This window comes from Oncorhynchus mykiss, chromosome 15, assembly GCF_013265735.2.
Source record: "Oncorhynchus mykiss isolate Arlee chromosome 15, USDA_OmykA_1.1, whole genome shotgun sequence".
In the NCBI taxonomy this organism is placed as follows: domain Eukaryota; kingdom Metazoa; phylum Chordata; class Actinopteri; order Salmoniformes; family Salmonidae; genus Oncorhynchus; species Oncorhynchus mykiss.
The window spans coordinates 44,372,417-44,391,868 of NC_048579.1; the positions used below are offsets into that span (position 1 = coordinate 44,372,417).

A 19,452-nucleotide genomic window follows, 5' to 3' on the forward strand; every position below is an offset into this window, starting at 1 on the left:
TGTGGATTGCGTGTATAGCCAATAAGACATAGCCTACAGTCGGGAACGTGCAGAAAATCTGTCAGTGAACAGCATGCAGACAAAACCAGGCTTTTGCCATATTTAAAATATAATAGCCAGAAAACACAGGTTGGAAAGCAAAACGCCCCTGATGAAAAGTGAAGACTAAATATTTTTACATACTTCCAAATAGGCCGATTGCGCAAAAAGAAGTAGGCTTTTGGCACGAGCGCATTGCCAGAGAGTGAGCTGCGTATCATTGGGTGAGTCAGTGAAACTGGGAAGCTTTTCGGTGTGACAGTGTCAAAGTAGCCTGTCATTTTGATCATTAGTGCGATATTTAAAAACATCAGCAGTCATGTAAAATTACGCAGAATAGCATGAAATGCATTTATAAAAAGGGAGAAAAAAAATGACTGAGGTATAGTTTAGAAAACAGCTGGCGCGTTGAATGCTCTGATGAAGCGTGTTAGCATGCCTGGACGAAAATAAAAAGGTGAATGAGGTCACATCTTTTAGTGTTATTATTTTTATTTTTTTCATTTTGAAATGCCGCCGTTTCCCAATGTTCTTGAACTTGGGATTTAATTTAAAGTTGGCGTGTTACCTTTCCCAGGACATATAAAACAACAAGGTCAACAATAAAAAAAATAACCAACGGCAGCAGTGAAGTGCCCCTGTCTGACAGTGTTTTCAACGAGCATCTACTCAGACAACATCAGCTCACCCTCCTTATTTTCCATCTGGTTGGCAATACAGATGGGGGGGGGGGGGACTTTAAGGCAGTCCTTTTCTCCACCGCCAGGAACATCGAGAAGGTGCTGCTATGTATGACTAATCGGTGTCTAACAGGATATGCAAATGTACACACATACAAACATGAATGAAGTAGGAATGCTGCGGTTACTTTCACCACACCTTAAGAGAACACACACAGATGTGACCTCCTCAGTCCTTTCCCCCTGCCCTGAGGAGTAGTAGAATACCCAGGAGATGGCACGTTCATTTATACTCTGCCAAGTGCAAGTTGCCTTCAAATGTCTAGGCACCAAAATGTCTGGACACTAATGCGGATCTGCAATGGGACACGTTCTGCACTTCATTTACTAGAAGAAAAAAAAAGAAAGTGAAACCTGAATGCTCTCTAATTACCATTCGGAGAGATGAAACAGCCTCTTATTCTTCAATGAGTGTTTGAAACTGACACAAAGGATAGGAGAGAGGAGTAGACAGGAGAGGGGAAAACAAGGTTGAACACACTGAGCATTTATTTTGGTTTATCACCTCGAGACACAGGGACATGCAAACACTCATGGCACCATGCAGTTCGCAGATTTGTCAGGATAGTTCGAAGCAGAGGAGCCCATATCAGGATGTGATTAATATATACCGTCCAGGTGGTGTAGAAAAAGCCGTGAGTGCCTCGATCTGGAGCTATAATTATGAACTCGATACCCAGCTACATAACCTTCCTACTATCTACCTTAGAAGCCACCCAAACAGTCTCTAAGGAGAGCCATATATACACTGTCTCTGTGGTGACTTCTAATTAGTCATATACACCCTGGAAACACTAGGGTTAGTTTGTTTGTGTGCATGCATTTAAGTGTGTGTATGTGTTTGTATGTGTACGCATGGGCATCCGCCCAGGGGAGGGGCCATTACGGGAAGGGGAGAGGGAGAGCGCATCGAGAGGACCAAAGCACTCACGCTAGCGCTCCATGTTAATCTGAGTGGATATTAATGGGCAATGGGCTGCCAAGTGATGCTTTCCAGCAAACGAGCAAGAGGTGAAAGTGCTTCCTGCACTGGCGGAGCGCTGAAGCCGCTGACATGTTCATCGTCAGAGACACTGGGCCCCTGGCCAGGAGGAGGGAGATACGGGGGAGCTCAAACAGTCTACTTGACCTATCTGAGCTGTGTGCAGTTGTTAAAGAGCCTAAACAGAGCCTACATGTTGAGGAACAAGCGCTTGTCATTGCGGACAGGACTGTGGATGGTTCTCCTCAGAACTCCCACTCAGACTTCAAATCAACTCGGCAAGAAGCTCCAGCCCTTAGGACCTGACAACCGATAACAAACAAGGGACTTGAAAGACTACGGGGGGGAAAAAAATGTGTCTGTTGGTTTCTTTTATTTTTATACCAAATTGAGTGTGGAGGGTTACTTTGAGAAATCTTACCCTGGAGACCACATCAATCTTAGCAGAATGAAAAGTACTGCAGAGAGAACCGCAGTCTTTTCCCTGCTTCCCTGGTAGAAGATTAGCATCGATGACCATGTCAGAATGAGATCCCACCCTGACAAAATGTACGAGCAAGGATATCACTCAGTCCCCACAGTTAACGATTCCAAAAGCCAACCCCTATGATCGTGCGGCCAAGGTCAAAAATCCGGACTCACACCAACGTTGACATGAGAACCACAGATTAATCAGATGACTCCCTGTATCAAATTAACTAATGGAGCTGGGGAAAAAGCAGACAATATTCGTATCTATACCCAGAAATGCAATCTCAATCTATTTCAGGGTGCGTTTGTCTGTTCACACCTCAATCTAAAAGCAAGGGCATGCTTACAGTGAGAGGTCAAATGGGAGAGGGAGGGTGTAGTGACGAGGGGAATATGACCCCTGCCCCAGACAGTGCTGTCACTGAGGCCCATAAAGGAGCCTTTGAGAGGGACGGATAAGACAAGGACAGAACAATGAGAGGTGTGTGACTGACGGAGGCCTTGCCTGGACGCCATGAATGAAATCAGTATTGGGAGGTGAGCGGGGTTGTCAGGGCCAGCTGATAGTTGTCCAGGCTTCAGTTCTAAGTTCAGATGCCCACCTCTGTCTGGACAAGGGGCGTTGAGGGGACAGGTGTGACTGACACTGGCCAAAGCAGCCCTGTGTGTGTGTGTGCGCACATGTTGATGACAGAGGTCATCCAATCGCAAAGTACCGGCACCCACCTCCCTGAATCCCCATAACCTCACACCCAACCCAAGTATACAAATCCCCTACCCCAGTCCCACTGACGATAACTTATCAGGGGACAGAGGTCCATCAGAATGGGCCATCTGCTCACGCTGACAAAGACAAACCCATGGAGGCCTGGGAAAAGACCCTGGGGGACCCAGGGACCCTGGGAAAATAGCCTCTGTTACCACCCAATGCAAACTTCACAACCACATTTTAGTCATTTAGCAAAGGCTCTTATCCAGAGTGACTTGCATTTTTCGTACTGGTTCCCCATGGGAATTGCAATTGCAATGCTCTACCAACCGAGCCACACGGGACTGTACTTGAGAACACAGGGAGAAAAAGCTCTACCAACCGAGCCACACGGGACTGTACTTGAGAACATGGGGAGAAAAAGCTCTGCCAACGCCCCATGAAATGGCGTTAAGGTAAAGTGGAGAGAGTTTGTGTTTTGGGTAACGAGGGGTGGGGTTATATTTGAGCTCCCACTCTTGAATGACTCAGGGTCTATGCAAAGGCACTCCCCCAAATATAATAAAAATATGCTAATGAGATGTTTATATCAAACATGCCTGAGTCAATTAAAAAGAAGGACTGTTTCCCCAACAGCCTGCGATAAATTACAACAGGACTCACTCAAAAGTGTTGCATTTATTAAATTAGAGTGCACATTCAAAAATGAAAAGCAGAGGAAGGTGACTATTGCCATACTTGGCCTTCAGGCCTAAACAGTCTTCATTATGGGGCATTTGTCATTGGACATTTAACCTCAGATGCATTGACTACGTTTACATGCACACTAATAACTCGATATTAAACTGATTATGGCTTAAGGCCAAGTATGGCAATAGTCACCTTCCTCTGCTTTTCTTAATTGGTGTTAAGGTCATAATCGAAGTTAGCATACACCAATTAAAACACCTGATTTTCTGAGCAATCTTTAAAAAAATTGGGCATATTTTTTTATTTATTTTACCTTTATTTAACTAGGCAAGTCAGTTAAGAACAAATTCTTATTTTCAATGACTGCCTAGGAACAGTGGGTTAACTGCCTGTTCAGGGGCAGAACGACAGATTTGTACCTTGTCAGCTCGGGGATTTGAACTTGCAACCTTTTGGTTACTAGTCCAACGCTCTAACCACTAGGCTACCCTGCCGCCCCTATAAACAGCTTAAACAGCCTTTATCAAAAGTCCCTTCAGTAGCCTGATTTGAGATGTGTCCATGGAAACAGGATTATTAGGGAAATCCTTCTTCTTGCAAAGCATGTAAACGTTTTAAACAAACTATTATATTAACCTGACTAATCACATTATCGTGTGCAAGTAACAGTACTCATTGAGTCCAAGATAAAATCCTAAAAGACACCTATACCTGATACAGGTGAGCGTCATTCCCAATGAAAGATTGTGAAAGTGAGAAGCGACATGAATCAACCCTCGGGAAGCTGTGGGGGAAAAAAAAAACACTAGTCATTGTTAGTTGACGGGAACACGTTTTAAATTCTAGGTCTGCAAACAGGATTTAGCGACGGAGCACCAGGGAGAGTCTGCTGCTGACCCGCCAGTGAAGAAAAACTCCCTGGAATCTTACAATGTGAGTCAAGGACAGGGAGAGCTGGGAAGATATGCTCGGAGTGTGATAACATGAGTAGTGAAGTGGCATTGAGTTCATTAATAAAACTGGTGGCACACCAACATAGATCCAAGGTAGAGCTATTTTTGATATGAAGACAATGACACTGGATCAAAAGAGGTACTATTGGCATGAATGAATTATTGCTAACATTTTTAGAGGAAATACAAGCCTTCACTAGCAGTAGTTCATACTTACTTTAGAACCATGCACAAACACACACACACTCACCAATAATCCCCCTTTGACCATCCATCACCTTCTTATCTCATCCCAGAACCCGTTCTTCATTCATGCATGTCCTCAAACTGATTGCAGTATCTCCCCACAACAACAAGGCCATGTCGATTTGGTGCAACAAAGGATTAGGTCACAGATAATAAGGTGTAAAAAAATAACAGAGCGCCTCGGCCTTTGATATGGGACTCAAACATTCTTACGCTGACCAGAATATTATTCCACGACAGAGCTGGCTCTCCCATGTCAATGTGTGTGAAGACATCTGAAAGCATGAGTGTTTGGCTTTCCAATGTGTGATGACTAACACACACACACACACTACAGTTTGATGTATTGCCTCTGCCAGGACTATTTATAAGCAAACTAGCTTGGGAAGACAGGAAGACCGGCTCAGAGGGGTATACTACAAAGCAAGATCAATGAGTTAGTCAACTAACTTTGATAAACCAGAATTAAACTATTGATTTTCTGGTTCATTAAGAAAGATCAACTTTGATATGCGTTTTGGTTGTTGAGTCAATTAGAACATCCCCAGTTCAATCTTATCTTTAAAAAAAATATATATTTCAGAATATTTGGGCAATTTAGCTGGCTAACGCATAAGTCCAGCTTTGTAGTATACCTCTTTGGAGAAAAGCAGAGCCAGTTCACAGCTCTGCTCATCACTCCAGGATTCTTTGGAAAAAGATGAGGAAAACCAATGAGACTTAAAGATAATCAAACCCCTCACTTGGAATGAAATGTGCAACGGTGGAGGTATCTATGAATCAGACAGTTTATTGCCCACAATTTCTCCTCCAGCCTTAAGCAACAGGAAAGACGGGAAAAGGAATGATTTTGTAATGGCTCGTGGCACATCCAATACTCAATATGAAATGCCCAAAGGTTTATTAGGTGTGCTTGCTGAGTAATCAATCGATCACTCCATCCATCTATTCTTTGCCATTTAAGCTACAAGACCGACATTCAAACGTTTAGGTATCCTAACTTCCAATTCTTTAAAACCTTAACCATCTTTTTCATCTACCTACTTTTTCCAACTATAAAAATCAGTCACTACCATTACAACTTATTTCACAACCATAAATACTTTAAAAACAAGCTAGCAAGCATACCTCAATTTCTTCAGGAAATGTACTTTTCTAGATTTATGCTGTGCTCTCTCTCATATTGAGCTGCCATTTCCTATGCACCAAAATGTATTCAGTGGAATGTTGTGTGGAGCAACATGTTCCATCCAATTTGTTATCGCATGGTCGGGGCTGAACCGAGGTTATGGCATTGGCGTGAGTCTTTTGCGGCACCCAGGCACTCCCATAAGAGGGCAACACAGTCAATAGCGGAGTTAATGGTTGCCAAGGCCCGAAGTGGGATTGAGATCGGCAAAAGGCACATCTAATTTTCCGCATTGCAAATAAGGTGCCATGCATCGTATCCAGAACACGTCCCTTTTGGCCCTGCATTTAATAACTCTGTCAGTCATTTCTCTAATAGCACTGGTACTTAAACATTCTAACAAAGACCATTTTAGTCAGAAAGTGAGAGAGGACCAGTGGCATGTAAAATGTGCAACAAGATAGGAGTGCATGGCTACGATGGCAAGAATGTAGCAGTATTGGTATTTCTGGTTAGAGAACACATTTAAAGCATGACTCATGACAGGAAGGTGAAGACAATGAGGGAATCCAAGGTACTTCCAGAAGGGTTCTGAGGTGACGACACTTATTTCAAAATGCCTCTTCTGCGTGACAGGTTTACAAAACTTAAGGGTTTGCTCAAAAACAGCTTAGAAACAAAAAATTGTGCTCAAGGCAAATGTCTGACAATGTAGACTTGTTTCAAGACTTGTGGCTGAATGTGCCTGGCTGCAACCCTATAGAGACTTTGGCAACAGTAATATGACAGGATAATGAGTCACACACAGCCTCTGATAAAAAAAACGCTCGTTTCAGTCCAGCTATTTACAGAGACAGGACTGAGACAGGAGTTCTGAGAAAATTATGCAGCAACGATTCATCAAATTTCATGAATAATTGACAAGAAATTCACGAGTAAAGAATTTCTGACTTTGGTGAATTTTTAACACACTCATAATGAGGCCGTAACAAGCATGTGGTGTAAAAGGTGCCCACTTCATTGGCTTTCCGGTCTTACAGACATATGGTCTCTTGCTCAGAGAAGCGGATGTGGACAGTGTGTATAATTTATGATGTGTCCGACCATGTAAAAATCAAGCAATCAAAAGTAATCTCATTTTAACAGTCATAAAGAGAGGAACAAAAACAATTGTGTTCTAAGGTGACTTCAGACATGTTGAATTGTACTGACTGGTCCAATCGCACCATGACTAATTACCACGCCGATGTAAATACATTTTCTTTAAAATGAGAGGTGGAGTGGTGGATGAGTGGTGGAGTCCTACCCTCACATCACACTCATTGGCTGTGCTGCTCATGCATTGAATCTGCTCCTCAATGACATCATGACACTGAAAACAATGGATACACTATAAGAGAGCCAAGGAAATGGTTAGGTAAAATAGCAAACAGACGGTGCCAGAGGGTCATTGAGTTGATTAATGGTAATCCTCCAACCCAACCACATCAATACATTTATATTACCTGGCCTGTAATGAGCTAAAAGATGCTTTTAAAAGCCTGTATGCAGGGCACTTTAAGTATGTAGCCACTGACTAGAAATTTCCATGTAGGAAGCTTTCAACTGAACTCCAGTCCTGAGTCTGGAAACGTGTGCGTCGCTGGCCTGCTGAGACTGACAACATGACATGGAACACAGAGAGAGCAGTACTGTTGACTGCCTGTCAGTCTCTCGTTAGGATCCGTGTGTGGCAGGTGCCTCATTAATCCCACTCAGTTCAAGAACAGCTCATAGCAAGCTCACCCGTTGATTGACGTCTAAGACTGTGATAATCACCACTTTTTTCACTCCAGGAAGTAGTAAACGCCCTTTCCCTCCCCGACAGCACGGGAGTCCATGTCCAGTTTAGATTTCGTTGATGGCTATTGATTTCCTTTTAAGTGCGTTGACAGGTCGCCCTGAGGTTTTCACAATCCAATTCTAATAACAGCAGTCCGAGAAGGTGTGTGGTGACAGCTGCAAGTAGGAAGGCTGCAAACTTTATAAACTTCTGTCATTGATGGCCACAATACCTGATAAAGCACTGCGTGTGTAGGACTCAGATGAGTCTTGCTCCCATTTAATATTGCAACACACTTCTGTCCATTGTGTGATTTGAGGAGCCATGGATGAACAACCTTGCACCTTCAGAGTTCGAGAACAATACTCAGCAAACGCTGACTCTGTTAAAATGCTCCACCAAGAAGCACTATTAATCCAATTGCCCCCAAGAACTATTTCTAAGCCTCTTCTGTACAACAGCAATGGACTCTGTGAAGAAAAAGTATTATAAACTTTGAAAACATTGTTTTAATTGCCAGGTTGGCCGTTGATGGAAACGGAGAGGGGGGGGGGGGGGGGGGGGGGGGGGGGGGGGGTACCGGTTGAGCATCACCGCAGATGAGTGTGTGACATGGCCAAAGAAATTCACTATAAAAGCCTTTGATGGCCAGGGGTTTCACTCCATGTCCCTTTTTGCCCAGAAGCAATTCAATACTCAAATCAAAATGAGGTGGCATGAAAACATGAGTACATTCCACTGCCTCCATTCTGCTGCTGGAGCCTGTATTTCCCCACGGAGTCGCTTCTTGGCATGGTGGACTTAAGCAAAGCTTAGTCTCCAGAGACATGAGCAAACAAAGTGTTTCACTTCCCCACTTTGATACAATCACATGTTCCCAGGCAGTCAAATTACATTTTACCCATGACATCACCAAAAGTAAACTTTCTGTCGCTCTGAATGGAAGACCAAAGTGCATTCCTAGTTTGCTACTGGTGAATCATGCATTTGCTCACATGAAGGGAAGGGAAGAGGGAGGGTTGCCCATGCCTCTAGTTATTCCCCATTCTTACCAGGAACATGACATCAATAGTGGTGTTTCGACAAGATAGTGGTCAAGTTGGTTGTGGTTCCCCAATTGTTTAAGAACATGGAACAATTTGAGAGGCCAGAAACTATTATTTCTAAGTCCTGTGACAGACAGGAGGGTGCTTCAAAAAGACACTAAACTTTCCTAGAGGTGCTGGGAGTTTAAGGTAAAATACCAGCAACACCATCACATGAACTGCCCCAGTGATTGATGGAAACTCCCCCACTGTCCTGTTTAGCATTAATACTCAGTCATTGAATTCATCAATAAGTACATCGATGACGTCGTCCCCACAGTGACTGTACGTACATACCCCAACCAGAAGCCATGGATTAGAGGCAACATCCGAACTGAGCTAAAGACTAGTGCTGCCGCTTTCAAGGAGCGGGACTAACCCGGCATATATAAGAAATCCCACTATGCCCTCCGACGAACCATCAAACAAATTGTCAATACAGGACTAAGATTGAATCGCACTACACCAGCTCTGACACTCGTCAGATGTGGCAGGGCTTGCAAACCATTACAGACTACAAAGGGAAGCCACCGCACATTGACTATGTACCAGTAACTCCCTGTATATATTCTCACTAAGCATTTCACTGTAAGGTTGTATTCAGCGCGTGTGACTAATACTATTTGATTTTATTTAACGGAAAACCAATGCCATTTTACATGTCTGGGCGAGGTGGCTGGCGTTACCAGCACTCTTTCCACCTGAGGCTAAAGCAATTGGCGGTACAGTAAAACGCAGCCGGATAACACACCCATTATCTTGTCAGCTACAACATATCACCAGCAGCCTTGTCAAGTGAAGTTTTATTCCATTACATTCAACGAGACACATCTGTGACGGTTATGTAACATATTTCCACTAACACACATCCCAAAGGAATTGTAGTTATACTTTTTCCAGTTTCAATGGAAAATGCAACCACCTCAGTGTAACATAAAATGTCATGTCAGTCAAATGTCATTTGAACTTAGAAATACTGTAAGGCACTACGCAACTCTAACTTAACAGATCAGGCCAGTATGCCATGAAACTTCTCAGCAACAACAACAAAAAAGAAAGTGACATTTTTTCTATTACTATTCTTGAGAGGCTCAACTTCAAACAACTTCAAACATCATCCATCGTGTCATCAGTGGCCTGGTGTGGCTTTCAGCATAGCTTAAATCAAACCAAAATACTTCTGGTGCCCACCTTTCATGGGTCAGTTGGTTAACCTGATAAGTCACATGTCCAGACAACCCCCTCTCCCTTTAACAAAGAGCAGTGCTGTTAACAGCAGGAGTGTGGAATGACAGATGATGCCAATGATAAGGGATGGAAAATAGGTGCTGTAACTCTTTTTTTCACAAAACAAATGGGTTAGGGCTAACGTATTCAAATGAATTCGTCTCCGTGACACACTATGTTGCTGTAGTAACGTATATTCTTAAGCATTGCATTTCAATTACATCACATGCCTCATCATATTGAATGCTATTAAAAATATATATATCCTCCTTTCCAAAAACACGCACACAATGGAGATATGAACACGCACAAGTGGCCGCAACCAAAAATAGCCACACTTAATAAAATGTATAAATAACGATAAATTATCGACAGATTGAAATAAAGTTCTAAATTACTTGTTGATTTGCTCACATCAACATCCCAAAGTAGGTTTGCGTTAGAACAGAGTGCGCCTATATACACGTCTGATTGTAAAACCTTAAATGTTGATTCTTTCATTATAACGTCATTGTTTTATCAAGGCGTATCAAGGTGATTCGCTTATAAATGAACGTATGTTAGGCCAACTCGCTTCACTACAGTAGTGACTGACAGCCCCGCTTCCCTGCGGTATCGGGTTACACATGTACAGCCATGGGAGGCTCGGGAGTCCATACATTTGTGACGAAACGGTACATATCAGGAAAACAAGCTTCAAAGGCAAGAGTCAACACAGCGATATGGAAGACGTCCCTTCGTTTTATTTCGAATTAAAAATAAAACGCACACAATTTTAAGATGTGAAACAAAACCCGTGTTCATTACAGGAGGGACAAACTTGATATTAGATGAAAGCTGAGATCGAGACGAATCAGTAGATTCGCTAGCCAACTCTTGTACGTTCACATAGCGATAAACAATGAATGAGAGCAGTTCACCAGGAATTAAGTCGCATTAGGCATTACTAGGTACTGTTCATGGCCCTCTAACGTAACATTTAACATTCAGTCCACTTAACGGTAACGTTCAACAATTAGACCCTACCACAAAATGTGACGAGTGTGTCGTTTCAGAAGTTTATTTCATCAGTCGACTGTAGCCTAGTGTACATAGGCTTCCTTTACAGGCAACACACGTGCACTCCCGCTGGTGTTCATTGTGGTCGACTTTCTGCTATGTATCACTTTGTCTATTATAATCATCGTTATTAGGCCAAAAACAATGTTTCATTTAAAAGTTCAGAAACGAATGTGATTTTTTTTTAAATGTCAATTCAAATTTATATTGCAATATTTTTTTAATGGTCCGACTACAAAACGTTGATTCAACGTGTGATGTGTCACTTTGGACAAAAACGTATTACACCATGTTGTTTGTGTTCAGATAGGCTACATCAAATATGAAACTTGTGTAAGTCGCTCTACATACCTTGTAGAAAAGTAGCAGCAGTGACGAGGGAAAGCAAGAACCGGCCAGTCGAATCCATCCTTCGAAAGATTTCTTCCTCTCGAATTTACCTGTGTGTGATAAGCTTGACGCTATAATAGTAATAAGACTAGGTTTTTCGTCGCTTAGGATCGGTTTTCTCTACACCCGAAAAGAGAAGCGCTTGATACACGTATGAATGAGCAGGTGAGAGTACGAGGGCTGTGTGTTTTGGGAGGGCTGGCTCCCATGACGAAATTGACGCTAGATAGATGTCTTCAGCCAAGTAGTCTGACAAAAATACTAGCATGGAAGGAAACGTACCTGTTTATAACGTCGTAACGAGTCCTGCAAAACATGTTAGTTCATGATGAAGCATATGTTTTTGAAAATCCTTATTTAGCAAGCTAGCTGACTAGCTAAAATTAGCCAGCTATCTAGCTTTATGGGTGTTGTGACACGAGTATGAACTTGTAATTCGTGCTGTTTCATGTTTTTGGGACTCCTCAGAAAACCAGGCTGTTGTCTTGTGAAATAGTGGATGTGAGGAATCTAGCTAGCTAAAGCATTTACTGCAAATGTAAGGTACAATTTTGTGATCTTGCTTTGCTGATATTTGCCATGCAATGCAGATAGATGAAGTAACGTAGCTAGGTACTGTAACTATTTTCTTGCTTATTGTGCAGTGGAGGATACAAATGCCTGTATGCCTATGGGTGTGGTGTGTAGCTAACGTTAGCTATGTAGCCGATCTGTGTAAAACGTTTGGCATACATATTAGTTCAGAACCTAGTTATGAACCTCAGCTATCATAGCCAGTTGTATCGACTTCAAACCTGTGAATGGCATTAATGAAGCCTATGGATTGAGTAGAATATAATATAACTTTGTGCGAAGGATGCAACTCGTAGTTATTACCAAGCATACCCACATTGTAGCCTGTACATTTAATATAGTCACTGATCATGTACTATACTTTGGTAAATAAAGGTGCAGTTCAGATATGAATGTCTTTGAGACATAATTTTTCAGTCATATCCAATATTAGGAGTAGAGGTTGACCGATTATGATTTTTCAACTCCAAGATACCGATTATAGGAGGACCAAAAAAGCCGATACCGATTATTCATCCGATTTATTTTATTTGTAATAATGACAATTACAACAATACTTGAACACTTATTTTAACTTAATATAATACATCAATAAAATCAATTTAGCCTCAAATAAATAATGAAACATGTTCAATTTGGTTTAAATAATGCAAAAAAAGTGTTGGAGAAGAAAGTAAAAGTGCAATATGTGCTATGTAAGAAAGCTAACATTTCAGTTCCTTGCTCAGAACATGAGAACATATGAAAGTTGGTGGTTCCTTTTAACATGAGTCTTCAATATTCCCAGGTAAGAAGTTGTAGTTATTATAGGAATTATAGGACTATTTCTCTCTATACCATTTATTTCATATACCTTTGACTATTGGATGTTCTTATAGGCACTTTAGTATTGCCAGTGTAATTTAGCTTCCGTCCCTCTCCTCCCTGGGCTCGAACCAGCAACAGCCACCATTGAAGCAGCTTTACCCATGCAGAGCAAGGGGAACAACCACTGCAAGGCTCAGAGCGAGTGATGTTTGAAACGCTATAAGCACGCGCTAACTAGCTAGCCATTTCACTCCAGTTACACCAGCCTCATCTCGGGAGTTGATAGGCTTGAAGTCATAAACAGCGCAATGCTTGACGCACAAAAAAGAGCTGCTGGCAAACCGCACGAAAGTGCTGTTTGAATGAATGTTCACGCGCCGCGCCTGCTTCTGCCCACCACCACTCAGTCAGATACTTGTATGCTCAGTCAGATTATATGCAAAGCACGACACGCTAGATAATATCTAGTAATATCAACCATGTGAAGTTAACTCGTGATTATGATTGATTGATTTTATAAGACAAGTTTAATGCTAGCTAGCAACTTACCTTGGCTTACTGCATTCGCGTAACAGGCAGTCAGTCTCCTTGTGGAGTGCAGTGCAACAAGAGGCAGGTCGTTATTGCGTTAACTGTAAGGTTGCAAGATTGGATCCCCCGAGCTGACAAGGTGAAAATCTGTCGTCCTGCCCCTGAACGAGGCAGTTAACCCTCCGTTCTTAGGTCGTCATTGAAAATAAAAATGTGTTCTTAACTGACTTGCCTAGTCAGCCTAGCGGTCCTGTCTGAACGACCCGAAGCAGAAGATAAAGGGTCAAATCGGGGCAATGTAAAGGGGGTACGAGCAACTCCTTCCTCCGCCCTGTCCTCCGACTTGGCATCAGAAGGTCTATCAGTCTCCTCTCCTGAAGCCTCCCTCATCTTTCAACGGGAGAATTCATTATCTTACTAAACCCTCCCTGACTAGCACCAAAAGCTCAGCCTTTAGGGCTTTCGCAGGGACGAAGAGTCCATAATGGTCAGCTATAGCGACAAGGTCTACTTTCCGCAACCCCACCAAACGATCAACAGATGGCGCTTCAATAAATTTGGAGATGGCCGAGGCAGCCATTTTGTACACTGCAGTCTACTGAACACAAACTATACAAGTCATCCAAACTCACAACCTACCATCCCACCTCAATCACTAACCACAGCTAGCTCAGAGCAGCAGGGTCCGGTGGGTTTAAAGGAATTATCCCGGATGAGCCCCCATTATGTTACATATGCCTCTAGGAAGAGGGAACGCAACACCCTGCTACAACTCAACTCCCCGTGGTGTGGAAGAGGTACAGGACTGTAGGTGCGAGTAAGGATGACAAAGGCAGAGAATGTACCGCTTACAGGGAATTTATTGATTCCTTCACATGGTAAATTTGGGGAAAAGGGGCTGGACGGAACCAAAGCAAAGAAACTAAATGTCAAAGTCCCCCGCTCCTACCTTACCTGCCTACCCACTACTTAACTCAGCACCACCTGGTGCACTAACCAAAATACAGGGGGTGGTCCACCCAGGCCTTACCTAGTGTGCATAGACAGTGAATACTACAGGTTATGTATGCCCACAGGCCTCTTGCCTAAGCACTCCCTAGGTGCCTTCCCCCCCTAGGAACAAAAGCAGAATAATTACAGAGTCCTTTTGGCATACACATACCTTTGCAGAACCGGCTACAAAATACTATACACAAACTATTTGAGCAACAACCAACACAAGATATAACAATAAGCTCCTTCTAAGAAACAACCAACACAGGCTATCACCCTCAGCTCTCTTAATAACAACAATCAACACAGAACACACTAATCATCGCTCTTCTAAGCAACAGAACACTGGCTTATATAGCTTCAGAAGGAGTCGGTAATTGAAGACAGCTGTTTCTGACAAGAGGGCGCGGTCAGCTCCAATCATCAATGGGGCTGACCAATCAGCTGCTTGGGGGAATTTCAGGAAGCCATCCTGAAACACACACATACAAACAAAACCACAACACAGAAACTGGGGTACGTAACACAGATCAATGCAGATGAAGGAAATTAGATATTGAGATGAACCGGTTTTAGAGTATTTACATGACGCATAGGAAGTGTAGTGTACTGTTTTTTAAGTTACATTTCTGTATATATGAATTACAAATCAGCCTTTAACTAGTTAAATCATATTTCTTGTCTCTATTGCAGTTACAATGTGTAACCATTGATGTCCCAGGACCAAGATTGGTAAACACTGTTGAAGTGTTAAATTGTAATACAGACATGCAGATACAGCATCAATCAAAGACTGGAATTTGATACCTGAACTGCACCTTTATTTACCAAAGTAGAGTACATGATCAGTGAATGTATAAAATGTACAGGCTACAATGTGGGGATGCTTGGTAATAACTACATGTATATATATACATATACGAGTTGCATCCTTGGCACAAAGTTATATTATATTCTACTCAATCCATAGGCTTCATTAATGCCATTCAGACAGGTTTGAAGTCGATACAACTGGCTATGATAGCTGAGGTTCATAACTAGGTTCTGATGCCAAACGTTTTACGGTCCATACACAGATCGGCTACATAGCTAACGTTAGCTACACACCACACCCATAGGCATACAGGCATTTGTATCCTCCAGTGCACAAAAAGCAAGAAAAAAGTTACAGTAGCTAGCTACGTTACTTCATCTATCTGCATTGCATGGCAAATATCAGCAAAGCAAGATCACAAAATTGTACCTTACATTTGCAGTAAATGCTTTAGCTAGCTAGATTCTTCACATCCACTATTTCACAACAGCTTGGGTTGCTGGTTGTTTCAGGAGTCCCTAAAACAACCAGAATTACAATTTCATACTCATGTCACAACACCCATTAAGCTAGCTGGCTATCTAGTCAGCTAGTTTGCTAAATCGCGATTTTCCTAAATTAACTTCATGACAACAAAATATGCGTAATCGTTTGTCTCCACATTAACTAACATATTCCTGTCACGTTTTGCCTGCTTCGTTATAGCGTTGTAATCACTTACACTTGCCCCCGTCCCAGTATTTCGTCATGGGAATCACTCGATATGATTGGTCGTCGCCGCTGGTGATTTTTATTTTTATTATGAACACAAGTACAACAACAAAAAACAGAAATATACAAACAAGAGTACATAAACCTAACAGACAGGGGTATTACATATCCAGATTCATTTTCAATTTGTTAAATACTTTTATGGTGCGTAATTGCTTTTTTGTTTTTTCATTTACCGAGAATTTCAAAATAATATTTCAATTCTATCTTAAATAATGTGAAAAGGGGTTTGTTCTCTGCCCACTGCATTTTATGGACAAATAATCTTCCATGAAAGATAAACAAATTAACAATGAAAGTTAAATCAGGGTCCATATCATTTGGTTCAAAATAAACACAATATCTAGTCTTTCAAATTGTCTTTCAAATTAACATTAATAGTTGTTTCTTTTAAAATAAAATATTCTAACTCACACCAAAATATTCTGACATAAGAGCAGTCCCAAAATAAATGGTCAAGAGTCTCTGGGTCACAATCACAAAATACACATTTGTTATCAATAGCTATTTTAAATCTGTGTATAATAAAGGTCATTTCAGGGTAGATTCTATGAATGAGTTTGTATGATACCTCTTTCACCTTAGATGTACAATATTTACCAGATAACGAAACTGTTCCAGTTCACTTGTCCGAGGGCTGCATTTCAGTACATTTTAGCAGAGGGAATAGTAACATATTGACATAGTTTCCTTATATACATGTTATTACATTTGATACTCCTCTGGAGTGAATGTAACATTGTATGTTCTAATAATTTCTGGATAATCATATAGTTGTCCAAAGTTTGTATTTTTCACCGCTTCCCGCCGACATTTGCAATGGAATGCAGCTGAAGTAACGTAGCTAGCTAACTATTTTCTAGCGTATTCCCTCAGGAACAAAAACAAGGTCAATTTACAATGCCAGACCTGCGGTGTGGTACTGGCACATGACGTGGGGCGCTATTGAGTCTCGGCAGCTAACCAAGCGAGGGTCATTATATACAACAGTTAGATCGATGGATATGTTCCCATGACCAATTATAACGATGAACAAAATGTTATGATTGTTTACGGTTGAAAATTTGGAACCGGCTCCAGTGTAGGCCCTTTGCGATTTGATATAGCGCTGAGCGTCTATTTAAACAATGAGGCCCAAGAGGGTGTGGTATATGGGTTATATACCAAGGCTACGGGTTGTTCTTTCTACGACGCAACGCGGAGTGCCTGCATACAGCCCTTAGCCGTGGTACATAGGCCATATACCACTAACCCCCAAAGTGCCTTATTGCTTTTATAAACCGGTTGCCAACAAAGTAAGGCAAGAAACTACACATCTATATTGAAAATGTTGCTTTAATAAATACATTCACAATAAATACATACTGCCAGAAAAAGTAGTCCGGACAAAAGTATCAACGCTAAACTGGTTGCTATGCAACATAACCACAGGCAAGATGGCAAACCTACATTACATGTATGCAAAAACCGAGCATTAGCGCCCCTTTATAGAATGACTAACACATGACAATTATTTATTAACATTGATCTGAATGTTGTCATTTATTGTGCACAAATGAAACAAATGTTCCATGTTTGTTGGCTCCACGCTACTGTAAATGGATGACGGAGGTAGTAGTTTGTGTACATCTGTGACGAGCCAGCTATTTTTCAGGATTTTGGCAGCATTGTTACGAGGGTGTTCACTCCTATCGGCTCTTGACATGTGTACCTTGAAACACAGGGGAAAACAACGTTAGCTAATAGTTAGGACTACAAAACTACCGGTTATATTGTCAGGGTACATTTAGAATGATGTAACTAGCTAACTAACAGTTACATACCATACGTATCCATTCACTGCTTTGTCGCACCCCTCTTCCTCAACTTTTTAATTACGCTGAGAGACGACACATTGTTGCGCGTTGTGATTTCGGTGTCCTGTATATTCCATGCCAGACTGAGAGGGGGTCATTGATCTTTCGGTTCAAGTCCAGCGGCAGTTTAGCTGCTAATCCCATCTTTTTCGCCATTCATGTTTCTCACTTAACCATAACAGTCCCGTAAAATGACTTTCAGCTCCATTTTGGTTGTATTCACAAACTCACAATGTATCCCTTGTTCGGTGCACCAGTCAGTGAAGCGGGTAAGTGCCCACTTTGTTTCACAATTCGTTTCAGTTTCCCTCAAATTCATTTTAACTTTTATTTTCTACATCGGCATGTGGAACTATTATTGCTGTAGCCATTTTATAGAGGTGAAAAGGCGCAATGATATCATGGTGAACGTAAACAGTCTCACATACACACGGCTAAATGCTGTTTTTAGCCAATCAGCATCCAGTATGCAAACTACCCGGTTTATAAAGAGCTCTATACTAAGAATAACGATTCTGACCGAGTGTGTCGCTTCTGACCTGTAAAGTTTCTGACTGAGGGTCCCTTTTATTCAACACCTCAGTTCAGATGAGGACAAGGAGCCATCCTCCAGTGAAGATGAGAGGACGATCGGGACAGACCGGACATCCTGGTACCTGGTCACATCCAGCTGTGACCTGTCAATCTAGGCAGGTGGGGCGGAGCTCCACCTGTTTTGAGGGAGGCCCAACATGTTTTGCATGTTATTCTGACATCAATACCTGTCACATATCAGCTTTAAAAAAACATGAATAAAATAATTGACTTAATATAGCCACATACAAACTTGGTCTCTTTTTTGCTTTCTTGAGTAAGGCAGCTCCAAAATGCAGGTGTTTCAGCCTAGTTCAGTGCTTTTTGTGGTGGTGGGGCAGCCAGCGGAAAATGCGAACCTTTACATGATATTGTATACACATTACTACATGATAGGAATACCGTTTGATACACTGTATCCCTCATGGGACCTCTTTAGTGACCAGAGGTGGGCCAACCGTTTAAAATCTTCTTACATTTTTATTGAGGAACAGTCCATTGTTAGTTCGAGTACTTCAACATTACAATGAAATGAATGTTGTAAAAGTGTATGGTGTAAATTAAAGTGATCCGTCTTTGAATTTACTTCATTCTGGTTCATTTCAGCAGCATATTCCTCTTTGGCGTTTGTTTGTCTGTCTTTTCCCCGTTGGTGTTCATATGTCTGTGCCCACAACTTGAAATGAAAGGCCATAGTATGAGTCATAATACCCATAAAACCTAACGGCCAAACAAGAATATCATTCCAATCTTTTTTCCACCATTTATTTTTCCCATAGGGTTTTTTAGAAACACTTAAAGGGCTGTGTTTTGTGTAGGCTTACCCTGTCGTGACGTTTTGATAACCGTCTAACTCTCTAAGACAAGGTAACTTTTATCAATATCCGGGGGCTCTGGGTACTGGAACACATTGAGAGAAAGTGTCAAACACAACGTAGCAGCCAAGTAGCCTACTACAGCGGGGAGAACAAGTATTTGTAACACTGCTGATT

At 41.8% G+C, this 19,452-nt stretch overlaps 1 protein-coding gene and 1 long non-coding RNA gene across 3 annotated transcripts in view; both read right to left on the bottom strand.

The window, feature by feature from the left end:
- Positions 1-11,905, bottom strand: part of alcama (activated leukocyte cell adhesion molecule a) — a 57,893-nt gene extending 45,988 nt beyond the window's left edge. For both annotated transcript variants that reach the window (XM_021563297.2, XM_021563296.2), the window contains exon 1: positions 11,504-11,905. In XM_021563297.2, coding sequence (XP_021418972.1) covers positions 11,504-11,561 — 58 coding nt within the window. In that variant the 5' untranslated portion in view covers positions 11,562-11,905. The remainder of the gene's footprint in view (positions 1-11,503) is intronic.
- Positions 11,906-16,027: 4,122 nt separating this feature from the next.
- On the bottom strand, positions 16,028-18,476 carry LOC110490117. The gene is made up of 2 exons (XR_002468662.2): positions 17,855-18,476; positions 16,028-17,742 (listed from the first exon to the last, which is right to left on the bottom strand). It is a non-coding gene; the product is annotated as an uncharacterized LOC110490117 (long non-coding RNA).
- Positions 18,477-19,452: the final 976 nt, after the last annotated feature.